This window comes from Pteropus medius, unplaced genomic scaffold, assembly GCF_902729225.1.
Source record: "Pteropus medius unplaced genomic scaffold, Ma_sr-lr_union100, whole genome shotgun sequence".
NCBI classification, from domain to species: domain Eukaryota; kingdom Metazoa; phylum Chordata; class Mammalia; order Chiroptera; family Pteropodidae; genus Pteropus; species Pteropus medius.
The window spans coordinates 6016260-6039103 of NW_024354498.1; the positions used below are offsets into that span (position 1 = coordinate 6016260).

The 22844-nt window shown below is 41.6% G+C and overlaps 1 protein-coding gene across 1 annotated transcript in view; it reads left to right on the top strand.

Annotated features, from left to right (window-relative positions):
* The window catches only part of CTPS2 (CTP synthase 2), an 84853-nt gene that overhangs the window by 56220 nt on the left and 5789 nt on the right, over window positions 1-22844 (top strand). Inside the window, 3 exon segments of the mRNA XM_039852294.1 lie at window positions 6740-6795; window positions 9147-9243; window positions 14472-14616. Coding sequence (XP_039708228.1) covers window positions 6740-6795; window positions 9147-9243; window positions 14472-14616 — 298 coding nt within the window.

Consider the following 22844-nt stretch of genomic DNA (forward strand, 5'->3'; position numbering starts at 1 on the left):
ATCCTATTTAGTGACAGAATAAGGCCAAGAGGGCTTTCCAAGTCCATTTGCTCCACCTCTGTATTTGTCAGCTGAGGGAGCGGAATGGCCTGTGAAATGGCACTTGGTCCGTGGGTGGTCAGAGCAGGCCCAGCCACTCTTGTCACATAGTTTCTGGTCTCTACAGGAACACACTGTCCTGACTCCACAGCCCACCATTACAATCACTCCAAAATGTAACTCTTAAAACACGCATTTTACGATTGTTAAAACTCGCCGAACGCTTTACCCTTCAGATCTGTATATTTTATAACATGTAAATTATACCTCAGTTTGAAAAAAAAAACAAAAAATAAAAAAACGTTTTATCTGGGAATGTGGTTGGTAGGACTTTTCTCCTTATAGTGACGCCTTTACTTGGTCGATTAACTCATTGGACGACTTTTAAAAAGCAGGGAGAAATGGTGCAGAGCAGGTGCTTTGAAGAGAAATCTAGAATGAGGCGTGTGGCTAGAGATGGAGGGGGTCAGGCTCAGGTGATAGGGGAACCAGAGAGAGCGCTGAGGAACTTTGTTATAAAAAGGTTTTAAGACTCCAAAAGTAAACTTTATCGCTTTGCCTGTGGCTCAGCTGAGCATGAGAGATGGGAAGATAATAAAGTTCAAAGCAATTTAGACAAGGTTCAGAGCTCAAGGTTCAGGGGACAGCTGACAACTTGTCTGATGTGTTTCCAAAATATTCCAAGCTCCAGGCTTAAAGGTTTGGGCAGGTCCCAGACCCGTTGCCGAGACTTGCCCTGGCTTGGAAGCAGGTCTCTGTCCACGCCGAGTGTGGTTTTCAAACCAAAGTGTCACCAGTGGGAAAGAATATGTGTCTCAGACCAATGAGTCACATGTTTGAATAGGGGACATTCTGGTGTATGTGCGCTGGTACTAAACCCAATTTAAAGCAGTCCCAATTGTATATGCAATTGTGTAACTCTGTCCTCCAAATCAGCGCCCAGATGGTCAGGGAACCCACACCTTTAGAAACGGGGGGATGCACAGGGGTGGAAGGGTGACAAGGAGGCCTGAGTGCCTCAGGAAGCACAGCAACGAAAGGGCCACGCCCTGAGTGCCGCGCTGGGCCTGGGGGGCTGTTAGAAGTGAGTGGATGCCATTTTACCTTCTGCGGGTGTCCAGGCCCGTGGCAAATGCAGCGACACGACATATTGGAAGGAATCAGGAGCCCCCTGCAGTGCAGCCAATGCAGCTGGAGAGCAGGTCCTGGTGATGGCCCATTCAGAGTTCTGAAGTGACCCTCATCCTTAGGGCAGATGACACCGGGACAGTGCCACTTGACTTGAAGCTGACAGACATCAGCTGACAAAGGAGGCCATGGAGAGTTCTTCTGGGCGATGCCATAGGCAAGGTGGCAGAGTCTAGAGTGCAGGACGCCGGCGAAGCCAGCTGGACATGACAGGTGGAAATTGAATGCGTTGGGAAAAGACTTCATTCCTTTAGGGGACCTTCTCGGCGTTTTCTCATAATAAAGAGAAGGACTTGGCTAAACGCTTGGTTCTGCTTCATTATCAGAGAAAAGGTTTCTGATCTGAGAAAACAGAGGCAGGAGACCAATGAGGAAGATATCGAGCGAACCCCAGTCTTAAGGATCTGGGTAAAATTCATGGCGATGGAAATGCAGAGTGGTTCAATCTCAAATTGGAAAGAACTGAAAGGAAATGGGGAGATGGGGAGACAAATTTTCAGGGGCTGGAAAGCTTGTTTTGCTTTCTTATCTCTTATCAAAGCATCGATAGAGAAAAACAGCTTCTAGTTTCTGGTGTGGTTACATTCTTAGGAATTTAAGGGAAAAAAAACCATACTGCACAAAAATTCTTAGCCAGGTTAATGAGGTGATTTACAAAACAGTTTAAAAGAGCTTGCCAGGAATTTCGGGATGCTGGAAGTCCATGCTACGGGTAGTTTGTCGTGCTGAGACACAAATTCAAAAGGAGTATGGTGGGGCTCGTGACAGGAGTGTGCCACCTGGCGAGCGTCCCTCTCCACACAGAGGGTCCACACTGTAAGGTGCCTCTCTCCCCTGCTTTGTCCTGCCTTTTGCTGGGAAAACCATGCAGTAATGTGTATTTGTTAATAATGAGGATTCATAGGTCTGAGCCATAGGTCCTTTAATCATAAGCACGGATGGCATTTATGTCCCGCTTACTGGACTGATACTGTCCTGAGCACTTCACCCAGGGGAACTAGTGGAGTGGTTAACAAACAGCCCGGCCCCTGGAGCCACACGTCCCCATCAGAGGCCCCTCCAGCCCTAACTCTGCTGGCCGTGTAGCTCCTTACTCTGCTATGCTGCGGTTTCTGCACCTGTAAAATGAACATCAGAATACCACCTGCCTTGTGGGATTCCTGTAAGGGTTAAATCAGCCATACACACGGGTCCTTAGGACAGTGCCTGCCACAGAAAAAAGTGCTACTCAGGTGTGGCTTTTAGGATCGTAAGTGTGAAGGGTTTATATTGACCTGTCACTCTTTGAAAGCTTGAGATAAACTTCAGTTAGTGGCCTAGTATTGAGAATGGGGTCCCAGTAGGGCAGTGGGAGGAGAGAAGGGAGAGCTCAAGGAGAGGGGGGCAGGGAGCCCCTTTGTCTTGCACCGTCTCCCCAGTCCCTCTGTTCTACTCTCTTTGCTCCCACCTGCTAATGTGGACTAGCAGAAGAATACAGAAAATCTAAGAAAAGAGATGTTAAAAATGGGATAAGAATACTAAATGGGGGGGAGGGGAGAGATATGAATAATGAACGAGAATGTAACACTGCAATATAGAGTTAAAGGCAAGGACTAGCATTTTTAAAGTAGAAAATTAGCACTTTTATACTAGAAAATTGAGATAAAAAGCAGATCATGAAAAATAAAATTATGGAAAGGGGAGGAGTTTAGATACTTAAATGAAGTGAGATGTTTTATAAAAATTAAAGGAATGATAAACTAAAATCCAAAAATACATGGACAATGGACTAGTGTTTACCAGAGGGTATGGGGGAGGGAGGAGGTAGACGGGGGGCGGAAATTTTTAAAAATCATTTCTTCAATTAAAAAAAATTTTAAAAAATTTAAAAAATCCAAAAGTAATAAATGAAAAAGGAGAGAGAAAGTGGCCGGCCTTGACTGTGCTCTTTGTAAGCACCGGTAATTAAGATACTTTATGCATCATTTCAATATCCCTCTCAGCACCCCTGGGACCCAACTGCATTTCATGTGACAGAAAGGAATCTTAGCAAAGTTAAGTCACCTGTTAGAAAGTCACTGAGCTGACTACAGAGCCTGAACTCTCAACCACCTTGCAATACCAAATGGCTTGGACCTTAATCAAAGACAGGATGGCAAAACCTAAGCAGCTCCCAGGGCTGAAAGCCTTCTATCGCTGAGAGCCTTGAGACAGGTTCCTCAGGTTTCAAGAGGAGTGTCTGTGGGAGGAGAGCAGGGGATGCAAAAACCAAAGACCCCCTAGCCCTGGCCTCTGAAAGCCAGTCACAAACCATGTGCGTGGCTGGAGGTGGGACACATGTACTGAATCAACATTGGACTGAGCAGCTGGGCCAGTCTGGCCCCAGGGCCAGATAGGGAATGTAAACAAGTCACACAGCCAGGTGTGAGAAACGCCACAGCTTAAGCTTAAGGATCAGTGGCAGCTACACTCAGGGTTAAAGAGGCAATAGGGAGTAGTGAGGACTGGGGAAAATTGACAAGCACTTGCCTCATCAAAGGAATAACCGCTCCACCTGAAGTTGCATGAAGAACTGTGGGATTCACTATTACCATTCTTCTACATTTTCAAGAGAATTTGTAAATTGAGAATTGCATGAGAGATCTTCTGATTTTGAAATATCGGCAACTTATGAAAAAATTTAAAACATGTATCTGCCAACACTATGCAAGGCAGATATACCAATTTCTGTCCCCTGGGGAGCCTCGTGGGATCATGTCATCTGCCGTGGGCATTTGGATTGCTTCCACCTTTTAGCTTGTATAGCTTTTCTTTTAGTGAGGGGAAGCTTTGGCTCTGAAAAGGAGAGAGAAATAAATCAGATTCAGTCGCTTGGATTACTGACACAAAGGTGGGTGTGGGCAGGACCATTAATGGGTCAAAAATATATATGAGACAGAATCTACCCAGTAGCAAATTCAAGGAGGAGATGGTGTAATTTGACAGAATGTTTTTGTTTCTGATGACCCCACCATACACATTATTGCGGTCCTGCTGCCTACGTTGGAAGTATTTCATAGGTCTTAAGACTTCTATCAGTTATCTTTCTGTAAAGCTTTGCTAACTCTTGCTTTGTATGCCAACATTGAGCTTATGTGCAGTTAATCTCCGTTGTATTGTATTTTGTCTCCGAAAAGACTGGGACAGAAAAGAAGACTGTCATTTTGTCGTTGTTAAGGATTTCCCGTGCCTGGGCTCATCGCATGGCAGGGGTACCCAATACATCCATCCAGAGAACCGCTCATAACGACATGGGGTATCTACTGCTCAGTCTTTGCAGTCTTTGCACCTAGATTTATTCTACGTTCAGCACCTCGCCTTTTCATCTGTTATCGTCCTATGACACTTTTGGGGACTGTGGATTAGAGGTTCCTAGTCGGGAATGCATGGGCAGTCACTCGTGGTGCATTGTAAAAACCCACACGCCCGGGCACTCCCCTGAGAGTTACCAAATCAGAATCCCTGGTGCTAGGGCCCTGGAATGAGCATTCTTAGTTTTATTTTGTTTTTAAGGTGTTTTCAAATCAAATCGAACTGGTAACATTCTGAGCTAATTCTCAACATATTAAAGGAAATTTTAATTTTTTTCTTTTTTCATGGATATGGCAATGGATTAACTTTGTAAATTCATTCTTGATAGGTTTGTAAATGATCAAGATAGATTTTCAATGCACAAAATAACGTTTCCAAAGTTCTGGAGACATGTTTCGTCATATACCATGTACATTTTATATCTATCTATATCTATCTATATACACGTATATATTCTTCTTCATTCATTCAGCAAATATCGATTGAGTACCTGCTTATGTGCTAGGCACTGGTCTCAAGAGTTGAGGGGACGGGTCCCTATCATGTCTGTTATCTTGTAGCGCTTCTGTTCTAACTTCTGTTCTTCCCATTTGGATTTCTGGTCTAGAGATGACAATAGGAATCTCATGGTTTACATACTGTTCTAGTGCTTCACATATTTTGATTTATTTAATCCACCCAACAATCTTAGGAAGCAGAGACTGTCATAATCCCCATTTTACAGATGAGGAAGCCGCCGTGGAGAGTTGCAGTACTTTGCCCAAGCCACACGCACGTCCATTAAATGGTGTAGGGGAATTCAAAGCCAGGCAGTCTGGCTCCAGAGCCACACTATACCTCCCTGCTCGCTCTGCCTTTCACCTGAGAGATCGCAGCAAACGCAAAGGTTGCCGTAGGCCGGGCAGCAGGCATAGGCCATGCACTTTCAAAGTTCACATTATATCCTGCTAGGATGACTTGAAGATGTCATTCCTTATATCTTAATTTGTAGATTATTGCCGTTTTCCTCACCATCTCTGATAATACTGGCGGGCTTTATTACTAGATTTGGTAAGTCATCTGTTGTAATGAAGGAAGAAGAGAAGAGATTTTGGACTATAGGAGGAAAAGACCAATGACAAAGTCAGAGGTCATAAAGAGATCAGAATCCTCTGAAAGTTAGGTCTAGATCTTTCCACTGCTTTTCGTTCTAACTTCCTAAAGATATATGCTTCCATTTTTTTCAACTGGGAATTTATCTGCCTTTTTTTTTTTCTTTCATTTTTCCTTTAATTTTTATGAACTAATATTTTGAGTACCAAGATTCTGTCTTGAATAACCCTCCTCTGGGCGGCATGTTGGTGTTCTCTCAAAGGAGCTCCCTACCCTGATTTATTCCTGTTTTTTTTTTTTCTAAAACGCATACCCTAAATACTGTCATTAGCATCACCCCCGGGGAGCTCAGTCTATATGGACAGAACTGCAAATAGAAGTTCAGCCATGGTAATTGGTCATACCGAGTCATAAGGAAATACAATCTATTTTTATTTTCTTCATCCGAGTCAAAAGCTCAAACCACAAACTGGCATGTTTGGTCTCTCTTGGTGTAAACATCCTGTTCTATAGCCTCACGACATCTTCGACAGTCTGACAATCCCCTGCCTGTTGAACTGAGCGCTGCTCCTGTTTCTGTTGGGGTTTGACGATGTGTTCCAGCACTGCTGGCAGGTCTTCTGGCCCCTGGGCTGTTGGCCACTTGGCGCTTGGGCCATCCTGCTTCTCCACCTGCTCCTGTGGGGCCTGTTTCTGAGAGGCATCTGGTGACGGATCCCACTTCTATCCACCTGACACTGCGGTCAATTGCCATCCCACTGATCGCCATGCCCATTGCCAAATAAGTCATGCCCAAGATGCTGTCCTGGGCTGCAGCGTGTGTGGCGACATGGGCATGTATAAGAAGCCCCACATGCTACTCAGCCACGTGCTCCTGGTTAAGAATCTTGGTATACTTGAAAACTGCTCCAGAGTTTCAAAGAAGCTGTCACTGTCCTGTATTCTAAGAGAAGAAATCTAGATTCCTATCTGAAGTCTTGTTCATTTTGGGGCCCCTGACAGAGATCACAGACTTCGCCCACACACATGCTGTGGGTGTAGTTCCAAAGCTGATCATGCCAATATTAATTTCACTCTCGTATCTTTACAGGGAAACTGTATGGTGATGTTCCTTTCGTAGACGAAAGACACAGACATCGGTATGAGGTACGCTTTCCCACTGAGTCACTGTGGAATATAGATGCTTAATGTGAGGAAGCCCAGCGATTACAAGCGGGCCTCTGGGAAAAAAATGGAGGAGATGGACTCCCATGAGCCATGTGGGGGTGGAATAGATACCAGACAGAACAAGCCCAGGGTTTTGTTTTGAGGGAGGACCGGTAAGAATTGATGCTGAGTAGGCCACCAACGGTGTCACTACAATTAGGGAAAATAATTTGCTGAGTGTAGGCCATTTTTGGTTGTATTTCCATTGGGAACTGGCCCGTTAGTTTCCGTTGGGACAGAAACTATTGATCTGCTTTGTCTAAGTGGTAGCTAGAAGGTGTAAGAACTACTATGTACACGATAGTGTGGCCATTCATTCCTTCATACTTATTTTGCACCTGATAAACACAGGAGATGAAAGAGGCAAAGACATGTATGCTGCCCTTCCTGTTAGGGAGCTTACATTCTAATCGGAGAGGACAAAAATAAGATAAATCAGAATCATTACAGATTAAATCACGTATCAGACAAAGTACTTGTATCTAGACGATATAAAGAATTCTTACAACCGAATAATAAATAATGGCGAAGGATGTGAAGAGATATTTCTCCAATAAAAGATATGCAAATGGTCAATAAGGAAACAAAAAGTTGCTCAACATCATTCGTCATCAGGGAATCAAAACCTCGAAGAGATACCACTTCACACCCACTAGGATGGCCATAATCAAAAGATGGATAATAACCAGTGTTGATCAGGATGCGCAGTAGTCGGAAGCTCCGACACTGCTGGCGGGAATGTAAAGCGGTGCAGCCACTTTGGAAAATTATCTGGCAGTTCCTCAAAAGTTTAAACACAGAGTGACCATGTGACCCAGTAATTCCATCTCTAGGTATATACCCAAGAGAAGTGAAAATATACGTGCACACAACAACTTGTACGCAAGGAGTCATAGTAGCATTATTCATAATAGCCGAAAAAGTAGAAGTGACCCACATGCCCATCAACTAATGAATGAAAAAAATAAAATGTGGTGTATCCATATAATGGAATATTATTTGACAATAAAAAGTAAAGAAATATTGGCACATGCAACCATATCAATGAACCTAGAAAACGTTAGGCTAAGTGAAAGAAGACAGTCACGAAAGACCACATACTATATGATTCCATTAACGTGAAGTGCTCAGAATAGGCAAAGCTAGCAAGATAGAATGTAGACTAGTGGTTGCTAGGGCTGAGGTGGGGTTCAGGAAGGGAGTTGGGGGACGATGGTTAGAGGGTACAGGGTGTAGTTTTGGGTTGATTGTGGCAATGGTTGAAATCCTATGTGAATATACTAAAAACAATTGAGTCGTACACTTTCAGTGGGCGAAGTATCTGGTATATGAATTGTATCTCAATAAAGCTGTTGAAAAAAAGGAAAAAACAATTACAAATTATGAGAACTATCCTAATGTTAAAAAAAAAAAAAAAACCATTTGTAGTTAAGATTGAAAAGGACAGTTGGGACCCCACTTTGATTTTAGGTGAGAAAGTGCTTTCTGTGAAGGAGAGGCTGAAAAGTTTGAGGAAAAGCCAGCAATGAGATGAGTAAGAGAAGGGGCCATGAGCCAGGTCATCAACTTGTCATCTGTAACCCGTATTTTAGTAGAAAACTTGCTCCAAGTTTCTCTGTAGAGCTTTTATGTAACTGTATATAAAGGAAGCACTGGGGTTAGTCACAAGGGAAATAAGATAGTTTCAATTGTCAACCTGATTTGTGATTTGGGGAGAGATAGTTAATTTTACACATAACTCAAGCCAGGAAGCAACTCTGGGAATAGCTATAAATAGCCTCAAATCCCAAGTCAGAATGTCTGTGTCACAGTCCTACTTTTTGAATTTCATCTTTGGATGAGAGAAGGTGGGCCTCCCAGATTTAAGTGTGATTAGACTATTTCTCAGGTTCGTCATGAGTTTAAAAATAGACTTTGGTGGTTGAATATAGAAATGAACTACTAGTTAGAGCAGGGGTCCCCAGTCCCTGGGCCGTGGACCAGGACTGGTCCGTGGCCTGTTAGGAACCAGGCTGCACAACAGGAGGTGAGCGGCAGGCAGGCAACCGAAGCTTCATCTGTATTTGCAGCCGCTCCCCAGCACTGGCATCACCGCCTCAGCTCCACCTCAGATCATCAGGCATTAGATTCTCATAAGAGCACCGGTCCCTGGTGCCCAAAAGGTTGGGGACCGCTGAGTTAGAGCATCACTGAAATGGAAAACCCACCTAGTTGATGGAGGACCTTGTAATAAGCTGACATGTTCCGTATTGCTCTGCTACCCAAAGACACTTAATTTCTTGTTTTTCCAGGTGAACCCTAACTTGATCAACCGATTTGAGCAGAGTGACTTAAGTTTTGTAGGTCAGGACGTGGATGGGGAGAGGATGGAAATCATTGAACTGGCAAGTAAGTGGGCTGTTGATTTTCGAAACATTTTGTGGTGAGCTAACATCTTTTTGTTGGGCATAGACATATGCAGCTATGACTTGAGACCCATTTTGTTTGCTCTCTTTCTTTCTCCCTCCCCTTTGAAATAAATCAACTAAATATATATGTAATATGACTAAATGTAAAGTGCATGAGAGATACAGACCTCCTGTAATCCTAATCATTTGGGCCCATTAGTGTGAACCTACCGTAAAATGATGTATCGTTCCGATTGCACCAGTCCTACCAGCAGTACGCTTCCTTACCATCCCTGCCCCTTTTCTTGCTGCCAGCCTCTTGGTTAGGTGCTCTGGGAAAGGTGGGCAGCTCACTGTTGGGTGGCACTCTGCTTTCTCCCTCGTTGGAGGAAGAATGGCCCAGTGCCCTCCTCACTACTGGTGACTGGGGCTGATGCCTGTCGTGTGCGGGACCTGGCCCCACATGCCACCCGGCATCTGCCTTTCCCTGTTGTTCATGCTCCATGGTCAAGCATAGGTCAGTCTTTAACTTTTGAACACCAGTCGCTGCACTCAGAGAAGTTCTTAGTGAGACCAAACACGAAAGGACTGGGCTTCTGTTGAAGATGATCGCTGAAGTAGTTGTTTATGGCTGAGCCGGGACACCCTCGGGGGCATAGGCACAGACCATACATGTATTACTGACGAGACAGAAGACAGTGTTCTCATTCAGAGCTGCAAAGACATGGTACACCCACGCTGACTGCTAGCCCCGGCTCTTTCTGTTGACATTCTCACCCAGGGGCTGGCAGACTGTGGCCTGTGGGTCAGATTCAGCCTGCTGACTATTTTTTGGTGGTGTTCTAACAATGGCTTTTACATTTTATATATTTTTAAATGGTTAAAAAACACATTATAGGATTTTTGACATGTGAAAATTATATGACATTTTAGTATCCATAAATAGTTTTATCGGAACACAGTCACATTCATTTGTGTATTGTCGATGGCTGCTTTCATGCTACAGTGGCAGTGGTGAGTAGTTGGGGAAAAGACTTTATGGTCTTCAAAGGCTAACGTTATTTCCTATTTGGCCCTTTACAGAAACGTTCGCCAAACCCTGTTCTAGACCCATACATATGCACATCATTTAACCTACTTGAAATGAACATTTTCAGGTACCTGCTTGACCTGTTTGTCTATCTATCTGGATATTCCAGTGGAACTTATTGGAAACTGCATTTACATGCCCTCCAGACTGTACATTCCCTTGACTACTTCTGTTAAGGCAGCATCAGCCTCCGTGTCCAGCGTTTCTCGTCCGCCCCACCACTGATGTTTGGAGCAGGATAATTCTTTGTGGTGGGTGCTGTCCTGTGCACAGTACGCTGTTTGGCAGCATCCCTGGTCTCTACCCACTGAATGCCAGTAGCACCCCTCCCCCCCAAGTTGAGACACTCTAAGACATCTCCAGACGTTGCCAGATGTCCCCAAGGGGACACATTTGCTCCTCATTGAGAACCACTGTTCTAGACCCTCGGGCTTGAAATCGAACTTATTTAACTCTTTCCCTCCTTCATACCCCCAGCTTGTAATCAGTTGTCAAGTCCTATAGATTCCATCTCTGGAAAGAAAGACGGTATTTGGGATTGCGTTCCCCTCCATATCACTCTAGATCCAGTACGTGGTAACTTTTAATGAAGACAGGGCTCTGTGCAATGCACGTGACACTAATTTGTTGGATAAACCACTCACTTATTGAATGCTAAGTATGTATAGGATACTCTAAAATCGGTAGCATGATTTTCTAGAACCGACTTTTTCAACCTGTATACTTTAGGCTCCAGATATCTTGGACTGCTTACTCTTCTTCTAACTTTCCTACTTCATTTTTCATCTTAGCCCTGTCACTATCCTCTGCTTGAAATTCCTTCTCTCTGTCCCTTTCTGTCTTTAACCTGTTCAGATACTTCAGGAATCGCAAGCACGGAGGAGAATTGAAGTTGGAAAAGGCTTCTTTTTTAAAAAAAGAAAAAATTCATTTATTTATTTTAATTAGTTTCGAGTATACAGCACATTGGTTAGACATCTATATAGTTCATAAAACGACCCCCCCAATTGCTCCCTCCCTCCCCTGGCCCTCCACCTAGCAATGTATTAATGCTAACTGCATTCCTTAGGAAAAGGCTTCTTTAAACGCAGTAGCATATTAACTGACCTTGAAAGATGGAAAGCAATGGACATTGTATGCTCAGTACATGCTTCTCACTAGACCTTTCGCCGGGGGCCCCACTTGCCTTATGGAACTTACAAAGCAGATGATATTATTCTCACCTTACAGAGGAGACTTGAGTGCAAAGAGTTTAAACTCACCCAGGGTCATCCAGCCTGTACCTGGTGGGGCTGGACCACATCAGGTCATTGCCTCCTTCTGCCACCGCTCTCGTAGGATTTTACTGTTCCTTTGTTTTCACTGGATGTTCCATTTAGGATTAGCAAAACATGCTAAAGTTTTAAATTAAAATATGAGGATTCATTTTGTATAGTCTTCCTCATGGAAGTGCCCTTCATTTAGAATTTGTATAGTGTGGATCACTGGCATTGAAGTCTCTTAAGTCTTTCTGGCGTGTGAGAGGGCAGAGAATTTCTTAAGCAGATTTTCCTATCTGTTTACTTGGTTCAGGTACTTATTCTCAGTTAATTCTCCTGGCTCTCATTATTGTCAGCAAATATTAGAAGCCTCTTTCATCACAAGGATTAAGATTCCCATTGACACTTTCAAATTTCGTGTGGGTTGGAAAGGAAATGAGAGCCACTGTGAAACCTTGCAATTTTTAAAAGCTGACTGCAAGGGAATTCATTTTCTTAAGGAAAATTCTGCAGGAGATTTGGACCTTAGCTACCCCTTAGAAGCATGTCCACCAGTCTCTACATTCCTAAAGGAATTCTAAAAGGAACAACAGAACTTGGGATTAGTACAATGTCAGAATTTGGTTCAAAGCAATTAAGAGCATTATTTAACAGATATTTTAGTGGTTACCAGAGGAGAGGGGAGGTGGGAAGAGGGAGGAGGGAAGGGGGAGTAGACAGGGGAAAAAAAAGAAAAAAAAGAAAAAGTTAAATCATATCTTCAATTTAAGTAATTAATTAATTTAAAAAAGATACTTCATTTGACTGATAGAATATCATCAAAATAAAAACTTTATAGTTTCTTTTATCATATTGGCACAGGGGATTTTTTTTTGGATAAAGTGATTTAGAGCAATGATCCATTCATTCAAATATTCTGTCCCTGGCCATGCCATGATCCATTGCTCAGCTTCTGTCTGTAGTGGTACAAAAACATAACTGTCCGCTTCTTTCAAAGACATCCCTAGATGCTGTGCTGTAAGAGTCATTGCATCTTAAATTTAAAGCTACATTGCTTAGTTTTTTTTCCAAGTGTGGGTGGTTTCTCTTCTACTTTTCTTGAGCAGACTCATTCCTGAGAGAAGTTGGCATTCCTATCACCTAGCTTTCATTCTTGAGCGTCCATCTAATTCAAGGAGGTTTCTTCCTAGATGTAATATAGAGCGGATTGGTACTGGTCTGTAGCCGGTTAGGAACCGGGCCGCACAGCAGGAGGTGAGCGGCAGGTGAGCAAGCAAAGCTTCATCTGTATTTGCAGCCGCTCCCCAGCTCCCCGTCACTGCCTCAGCTCCACCTCAGATCATCAGACCTTAGATTCTCATAGGAGCACCGGTCCCTGGGGCCAAAAATGTTGGAGACCACTGATGTAGAGGATTTCTGTCTGGATTTTTCTGGACTCAGAGCTTTGCAATAGAACTTGCTGCAATGATGGAATATTCTGCTCTGTTCAATATGGTAGTCACTAACCATTTGTAGCTACTGGGTACTTGAAACATGCTCAGTTAATTTGAATGAATTTAAATAGACACATGTGGCTAGGGGCTACAATTTTGTAGAGCAAAGCTTTAGACGAAAACCTTAGAAGAGTGGACACTTCCAGCTAATCATCATGTCCTCACTATTGTACAGTAGCTTTAGGTCTCTAGTATGAAGTGATGGGGATTTGTGATTTTGAATTGCATACTAAATTTTCAAATTGTTTGATAAAGCATCTCCTTGAAAACTTTAAAGTTATTTACTCCCCCATATAAAACGTATATTTTATCATCTTCGATTTGCTATATATAGCAATTTAAATGATTTTTAAAGTAGGGAATACAGCATACTGACCATGGTCTCTGTACTATAGTAATTATGGGATTAGAGAGCTGCCCAATCTCTAATTAGGAGTTGCTTCCAAACCTGGGAAAAAAACATAGTTTTTGAGAGTTCCAAAAGGGGGAGGAATTTTTAATCCTAGAAAATTTCTACCCAGATTTGGAAATGTTGCCTCTTTAATTCTTGCCATCAAGAAACAAGGGATTCCTGTTAAAAGTAGCTGGGAAAAGCTACTTTTCTCTTTTTATTACATCTAGTAGAACTTGAATTGCTCATATAGGGGCTTCTTAAACCCTCAGTATGAAAATAACTTAATTCTCCCCCCCCCCAATAATATAAGTAATATTTGCTCATTGTAAAGGTTCACATGATATAGAAAAGTATAAGGAAGAAAAATTTTTTTAAAAAACCCTTGAACTCCTGCCAGCTTGAGCTATAACCACCCTTAACATATTGAAAGGCCATCCTTTTATCATTCAGAGACCCTTCGTCACAAGGGTTAAGTTGCCATAGGCTGAAATATGAGTTCAGTTTCGTGGTGCTAACTACGATTAATACCCAACTTAAAGTCGTGACTAGGAAAACATTTGTACTTGCTGCATTCCCAGAGGACCCTTACCATGGGAAAGGAGACCTTGTAGGAAGTGGACTGAAGCCATCTAAGAAAGAAAGACCTACAGTTAGCTGAAAGTGTGAGGGATGCCATGGAAATGGAGCCAACGTAAGTATGAAGGGCCTTCAAAACACAGGCAGATTTTAGGAAAGTAGACTTCATCTTGCCATTCAGAAATTTTTGCTTCGTTCACTCTGATACCTCCCACAAATAAAATGTTGGCTCTCTTATTAAGTGAGATGTGTTTTGCAAATTGAAATTTTGCTGTGAAGATCGATTGTGAAAGTAACTGGCTCTGATGATAAGTTAAATAATCATCTCACCATTAAATGAGTGTCTGATTCAAAGATGAGACCTTTGAAGTATTTCTCGTGTTTGTTTCAATTGCATCATGGTTGTTCTCATTTCAGATCACCCTTATTTTGTTGGTGTCCAATTCCATCCTGAGTTTTCTTCTAGGCCGATGAAGCCTTCCCCTCCATACCTGGGGCTGTTACTTGCAGCAACTGGGAACCTGAATGCCTACCTGCAACAGGGATGCAAGCTGTCCTCCAGGTAACCAGCTTACTGCTCTTAGCGATGACCCAAGATGCGGTCGTGAGCATCTTAGGTTTCTCATAAAATTTAATAACATTGTAGGATTTTTTTTTTAAGTGAAGACTGACTTTTTTTCCTTCTTAACGATTGTGACTTTTGCTCTTAATAAAAATGATTTAATCACACATACAACAGTAATGCGTCAGTTGTCCAAATTACGCTAACGCTGGGCATTATTTTAGAAATTTTCGTCATTTCGAGAAGTGAAAATAGGATTTCCTTTTGTGGACTCTTTGATTAATAAGTATATATAGATATTTTGTATGTTTATTGGCTCTTTGTTTTATGAATAGCCTGTTCATGTGCTTTGTCCTGTTTTTCCTTTTGCTAGCATATCTTTTTTCTTAATGGTCGATAAGGCCCTTAAAGGTCATGAATCATTTGTTAGGTTGCAAATATTTTTTCAGAGTGATTCCGTTTTCTCCTAAGTTGTCAGTGGTTTTTATTTTCCTTAAAGAGTTTTAAATAAGGACTTTAATAGTTTAAATAGTTCTTATTTACGTACAGTTTTAAATTTATGTAGTCAAATCTTTTACTTTCATGGATTCTGCCTTTAGTGTCATGTATAAAGTCTTTCTTTATCAAAAGGTTATATAAATAATAACCCATTTGTTTTCCACTAGCACTTTTATGCTTTCAATTTTATACAGTAGTTTAAATCTGTAATCTATATGAACTTTATTTTTGGTATAGTGTGTGAGGTAGGGATCTCGCTCCCTCCCGCCGCCAATTGTTAGTAAGTTGAGTAATTTAGGTTTGTTTCAAGGTTTTCTGTTTTGGTCCATTGATGATTTCATCTCCTCTTTCGGAACCCTTATAACCATTTTCATTATCGTAGTGTTACTGTAAATCCAGCCTTTATCTACCCTACTCCTATTATTAACATTTTTTAAAAAGTTATTTCGCTGCTCTTCCAGATGAATTGTACAACGATTTTTAAAATCTGGCTTGAATAAAAAATCCTTTAAGGATTTTCATTAAATTTTTTTACATTTATATATTAGTTGGTTGAGAATTTGTGTTCTCATCCAAGAATATCTTATGTAATAACTTTAAAAGTGGAAGGAACTAGCCAGAATTATAGACTAGGTATGGGCTAGTACCATTATAACTGGTTATATGTTGTTTAGAAGATTACCATTGCCAACCCTCATCCTAGCAAACAACCCTGGCGAAACTGCAATTGCGAATTGCTGGGATCGGTGCATGGTGTGTATGCGTGTGCTTGTGTTATGCAAGCCTGCTTATTCGTGCCATTACCCGCTCGGGGAAGCTCACAGTTCCCTAGCATTTCTTTTAACTGGATGTTCATACGGGAACAGCTTTCTTATACTTTGCATGCCAGGCATCTTACTGAATTATAATCACTCCTTGCACTCTTGAACCAGTGCACTGGTTTGCACGCTGTGCCCTGTGGAGCTGGAGTCTGCCTGCTGTGAGGAGCAGGCTCAGGGGCTCCAGGCTCTTCCCCGCTTCAGCCGAGCAGCTCCACTTTATCTGGCTCATGCAGCGGGGTTCTGCATAAGACTTCGTACAAAGGTGACATTCCTGTGTTCTGAGACTGCGTGGCTTACGCAGCAGATGGGAAATTCCAGTGGTTTCTCGTGTTGGATGTGTGCTGTGAGCCACTTTATTGTCTCCGTTATTTCAGGTGCTCACACGGGAAAGGAAGGTGACAGTGGAGCAAGTTAGATGGCTAAAAGAAATAACTCACAGTTACTACTTTGTGCGTAATTGTCTAGTTGTTCGCAAGCATCAACTAATATATGGATTGCCTGCTGATTCTTGCATGGGGGCTGGTGGTTTTAGAAAATAGCGACTGCTTGCTAGTGACTCCTGAGCAAGACACAGTATATCTCGGAGAGAAGAAAAGACCTCTTAACGAAACTCTGAGCTGGAATTATAACTGACCAGCAGGCTTCCACGGTTGTCAGAGAATTCCTGCGTATCAGCCACACACTGGTGCCTTCCTTAAGAGCTGCCAGCATCTTATTTATCTTTGTTTCCCTGGCTCCCTAGCACATGTGGGATTTTTATTGCCCATTAAAGTAATAAATGTACATAGCAGGGGAGGATGAGTATAGTCTAGTCTAGTCTTGACACCTTGCGGGAGTTTTCCAACTAACAATGGTGACCATGAATTAATCCAGTGACAGACACCAGGATTCCAGAGGAACCTTGTACTTCAACTCTACTCTGCCCAGCTTCGTGGCATTAGTGAGCATTGAAAAGCAAATGATGACTTTGATATCCAGGCTCTAATGTGACTTGATTTGGGACTGTATTTCTGTCAAAAAAGATTACTGTCTGTAATCAACCCTAAACAAATGTGACAAGGAATATGAACACTAGAATAATGACTTTCTTTCCAAGTAATTGGCTGATGATATTAACTTTGTGGCACTTGTGTAGCCAACATGTTTAAAGCCCAGAATGTAAAAATGCTTGGCTTCGAGCAAGTCCACCTGAGATATAACCTCTGCATTATGCCTCATGGAGAACATTGATCTTTTAGTGCCTGGGAAGTCGCAGTAAGAATATTATTTTGGGATCTAGAGCTGATGAGCTAAATTCTTAGCTACTCCACTATGTGCGGAATGACACCAGTTATAACGACCATTCCACCTGGTTTTAGACTTTAGTGCTCTGTTCAAGACACACAATACTTTTAGGATAGTATTTTTTAGGCTTTTATAAGCTACTCAAAAGTTATATGCAAAATCAAACTAAGAGTCTTATTTTTGAGAGTCCCCCAAGACCACCCAGATATTCGATGATTCACTAAAAGGAATCAGAATATACTTGTATTCATGGCTAAAATGTATTACAGTGACAGAATAAGCATACAGTTGGGTCAGTAAGAGAAGAAAGTATAAGTGGAGAAATCTATTTGCAGGTTTCCTATGCTGTTTCTCTCTCTCCTGTGAGAGGTCACACAGATCTCATCTTCCCTCCAGCAGTGAAAATACAGCAATACGTATGTGATGTGTATGCCCAGATAGGCCCCTCTGAGACTCAGAGTTCAGGGTTTTTATTGGGGGCTGGTCACATAGGCTTTCTCTACCTAGCAACCAGTCAAATTCCAGACTCCCAGAAGGAAAGCAAATGTTTACCATAAATCACATTGTTTGTACAGACAGCCCAGGCCCAGTGAAATGACTGTATTAGTTAATAATGGAGAAAACATTCTGAAAGCTAAGTTCCCAGGTTCCCCAACAAGCAGGCTTTTCTAGAGATAACAGCCTCAGGCCTGCCGTGTTAACTGTTTTGCACAAGTCTAATAAATGATTTTTAAAATAAATAAGTCCAATGGGAAATTATGGTTCATTAAATAAATCTTTGTAATTCTTTGCTATTATCTCTCCGTTGGTGTCTAAACATAATTTGTCCCATGTATAAAAGAGAACCACAAATTTGCATGGTCTTGGTAGCATGTAACGTAATAGAGTAAGACTGTTTCATGTAATTGTAAGAAAAAAAATTAGGAGACTTATACTAAATAGAACATACAAAGATGCTTGTTATTGTGAGTTCTTCAGTATCTAGAAACAAGTACATAATCTCTGTCCAGAATTCCATTTTAAGCAACCGGAAACAGAAGACAGATCGGAGTTTAAAGTTCATAGGTTGTTTTTCAGCATGTGTCTTTCCGGGGCTGCCCCACAAGGCTCTTACGCACAATCACTACACGCCATCACTACACACCAAGTTTAGAAACAACTTCCGGTTTTTAGGATGCTGGCACTTATCATGCCCATTTGTCGGGTCAGAGTAAAACTCTCTCGCTTAGATGGTACTCATTTTATGTCGAAAAACAAGGACTTAAGTGGGGTTCCTTCAGAAATGCGGCTCATTGGGGAAACATGTTTTTAAAGTATAGAATTGGAACCTTAGACATTTGAGTAGCATTTTATCCTAGATTTTAGGATCTTGGATCCCATGTCTCTACCAACCAGACACTCTGTCTTGTGCCGAGAAATCTTGTCTTTTGGTGGTGAATCAAGAGCCAGACTGGTGAAGAAACAACAGGAGGGAAGTCACTAGGTGATTCACTGTTTTTGCTTGATTATTTCAGATCAAACTCAAAAGTCGAAACTACTTGATAGCCAGAGGGTCCTTAAAGGAAGCACATACTCAGATCCAGTTCCATGTCCTGATCTCGTGTGTGCTCTTGGGATCTAAGTCCATTCTCTCCTTTGCGCTTAGCCTTCCCTCTCTACTTTTGTCTTTGAACCCTAGCAGCAGTCAGGGAGAGAAGACACTCATTTCCTTTATTCACCCTTGTCTCCGATCTCTTTGGTGACTATCTGGGTTTTTCTTTTACATGACATGCCGGCTTCCAGCCTGGGAAGGTTCTGTTTTCTGTACACTTCTAGATGTAGCATTACAGAAAATTTGGAAAATAAAAAAGGACCCATATATACACCAGCCTAACACAGTGACTGCGCTGTGCTCATTTTTTAAATATTTTCTTCCAGTCATTATTCTATATCCATATTCTCTTTTAATGGTTGCAATCATAATAGTACGTGTATGTGTATATGTCTATTTTTTCTCCAACTCTTTTATTTTTAAAACCTTCAAACTTACCAAAAAGGTGAAAGAATAGTACAGTGAACACTTGTATACCTTTCACAGAGACTCATCCATTGTTGCTACTTTACAACATTCGCTTCTCTCTGCGTATAAACTTACTTCTGAACCACTTATATTAAGTTGCAAAACATTATTGCGCTTCATCCCTAAACACTTATCACACATTTCCTAAAATTAAAGACATTTTTTCACATAACTGCAATATCATTATCCCACTTAAGAAAATTAACAGTCAATGGTATCACTGAATATCTAGTCCATATTTAAATTGCTCCATTTAGCCCCAAATGTCTTTTTAGCTTTTTGAAAAATAAAAAATGTAATCAGTGGTTCATTCAAAGTTCATTTGGTTATTGTAGGGGTGGAAGACACTGTCCTCCGCCCTCAAGATTCTTTCAGCTGGTCTGATAATTGAATCTGCATGAGACAGAGTCACGAGAGAAAATAACCAAATTTAATTATGTACATACCCCACATACATGAGAGTCAGAAACCCCACATCCACGAGAGGTTCAGGGACAGTAAGCAGAAATGAAGTACACAGGCATTGAGAGCTAAGGATGAGGTAAGGTGGCTTGTAGCTTCAGAGAGGAGGACGGTCATGGCAGGATAGTAAGAAGAGCATTTATTCAGTAATGAGAAGTTTGCCCTGCCCTACAGATAGGTCAGAAAAAGTTATTTCTGATGATAACTGTTATTATGGGCCAGGACCCTAATTTAAATTCTTTAAGGGAGAGGCGAAGGTTTCTCATGGGTTAACTTCAGCTCGAAAGTATCCACATACCACAGAGGCACATCTTGGGGTGACTCGTTCAAAACCCCTACATCGTTTCCTTTGTTCTTCTAAATCTAGATAGATCACTTTTTTTGAAAGTTTTTCTCAACATTGACTCCCCCTGCATTCTTTTTTGTTGTTGTTAATTTCACCCACCCACCCACCCATTCCCCGCGCTTTCTTGGCAAGCTATCTGCTTGTTCCTTGTATCAGGGTCTGTTTCCTTCGTTTCTGTTTTAATACATCACTCGTTGTTTTTAGATTCCACATATAAGTGAAATCATATGGTATTGGTCTTTGTCTGACTTATTTCACTCAGCACAATGCCCTTAAGGTCCATCCATGTTTTCACAAATGGCAAGATCTCCTTTTTTTTTTTATTACTGACTATATTCCACTCTATTATATAACATTGACTTTTATAGCGTCCAGGCCAGTCGTCTTGTAGAAATGACCACAATCTGAATTCATCTGATCGGTTTCTCATGATTAGAATCAGATTAGACATTTTTGGAAGAATAGTTCACATTCTTTTGGAAGAATAATGCACATCAGGAGACACATAAAGCTCATAACATTCCTTTTTCTGTCCCTCTGTGGATGATACTAAGTGAATCGTCTGGTTAAGATAGTGACTGGATATCTCTTTTTAAAGGAATATTTTCTTCCATTTTGGTTTCTAAAATAACATCCGCTACTGAAATGAACTAGGGCTCCTGGAAGAAGTGGTTGATTCCAGGACTGGGTCAGGAAAAGTACAAGACGAGCCTGGAATGTATTGCTGGACTTAAAGGAAGAGCTAAAAAATAAATAAATAAAAACCAACGGGGAAGTTTTGTATAAAGCCAAAGCAGCCAGTTTGATAGGGCTCCTGCTGGCCTTATTTTGGACGATCTGAACATCAAAAGAATAATGACAGTATTGGATTATAACACATTACTTAGAAAATTCCATAATAATACTCAGAAAAAGTTTTTTTAAAAGGTCGGTTAAAAATGTGGAAGCAACTCCCAATGTAATAACTGAGTCAAATAAGGATCACCACTAGATGCCAAAACCATTCTGTGCATCAGTTTCTTTATAAAAAAAGGAATGGTAATAATACCGTCTTCACACAGGAGTAATGAAGATTAAGTTTTGTAGTAAATGTAAAGCACTTAGCACAATGCTTGGTCTATGGTAGAAAAGTAAATGGGAAGTAGGAAGTTAAGCAGGAAGTATTATTATTATTATTATGCTGTTATTATTCATTTGACCTTAGTTCCGGTCTCCTTCATTGCTCGCCTACTGCAAAGCCTCCTACCTTGTCTCTGTGCCTCTAACTTGCCTCCTCTCAATCCATCTTCTGCCAGCAGAATGATCTTCCTACATTATCTCAGAGCTTGAAACTCTCAGCGGTGTCCCTTGACTACAGGCTAAAATGCACACAAATCCATACGAACAGCTTGCAGTCCCCTGATCTCCCCAGAGAGTTTTTAATGCCTTGGCCTCCGCTTGCACTGCTCTTGTAGCTCTTGATATACATTCCCGAAGTGCTTCGTGAGCGGGAGTACTGACCCGTATTCTGTTAGGGTGTGAGTTCACCCCAATTATTACTGACAGTGGGCCTGGGAGGAGGAAATGGCCCCTCCATTGATTATAGAGTGGCATTTCTCCCTCTAAGCCATACTCATTCCCCCTCGAGTGGCACTTTGCCTTTGACTAGGAGACTAAGACACTCTTCTCCCCCTGCATGAATCTGCTGTGCATTTTCCAGCACTATAGACTTGGAATCAGATTGCCTTGTTCGTTCATTCATTCATTCATTCATTTGTGTCATCGGGCTGCATGGTTGATGTTGCCAAGGGCCATTCTTGCAATATATGGTGCAAATATTTTATTTCTATGGGGACACTATGGAAAAGTGGAGCGGACGCTATGGATTTGGTTTCTGAGTTTGCCACTTCCTGAGTAATTTTTGCCATGTCCCCTCCTAAACCTCGGGATCTTCATCCTTTAGGGTTGCTGTGAAGAACAGTTGGGATGGCGCTTTGTAAAGCTGAAAGTGATATGGAAATTCTACTTTTCTCCCTTTGTTACATTTCAAGCAAAAGTGAACTGGAAAACAATGATTCTTTTTTGCTTTCTTTTAAAATAGTCCTTTTAAACATCTTTTAAAACAGCTCCCCACCCTCCACCCCCACTCCCGATTGTTTGACTCCAACGCCATACCTTGAGACTTTGTCTGGTAAAGTACCGCTAACAAACCACATTTGAGTACACTTTCCTTCGGGGATTAAGTATTGGTTAAAAGGTCCTCTTTATTGATTATGGGTCATTTCAGTGCTGATGATGCGGTGGCAGCTGGGAACAGAGTTAATAGTGATATAGACTACTGTGTTCTTTATGCCCTGCTGGGCTTGTATTCTGCCGTTTGCTATTCAATGCAAAACTCATTCAAAGCGTACTAAGTTTTTATTCCATTGCTCTTATATTTTATGGCTTCCAGGGGCTCTTTGAGAAGGAAGTAAGTACAGTAGTAACAGTGCTTTGGGGAAAACTGTGTGCATGGCAACCTGTTTTAAAATATGCTTTTTTCCACATGAAATGGATGTTGATGTAGAGCATTGTAGGAACTCATGCATGCTGGGAATCCGAAGTATGCCATTAAAAACTTCTTAAATTCCAACCACCTCTTCCTGTCAATGGAGAAGAAATGGTTTAATGGCTGCCCCCAGGGTAGCATAAAAGGTAGGATATATGAGGCATTACTATATCCTTGCCCTGGCGCCTTGGCATATAGGTTTTCTTGTATTGGAAATTAGGGATCAGGAGT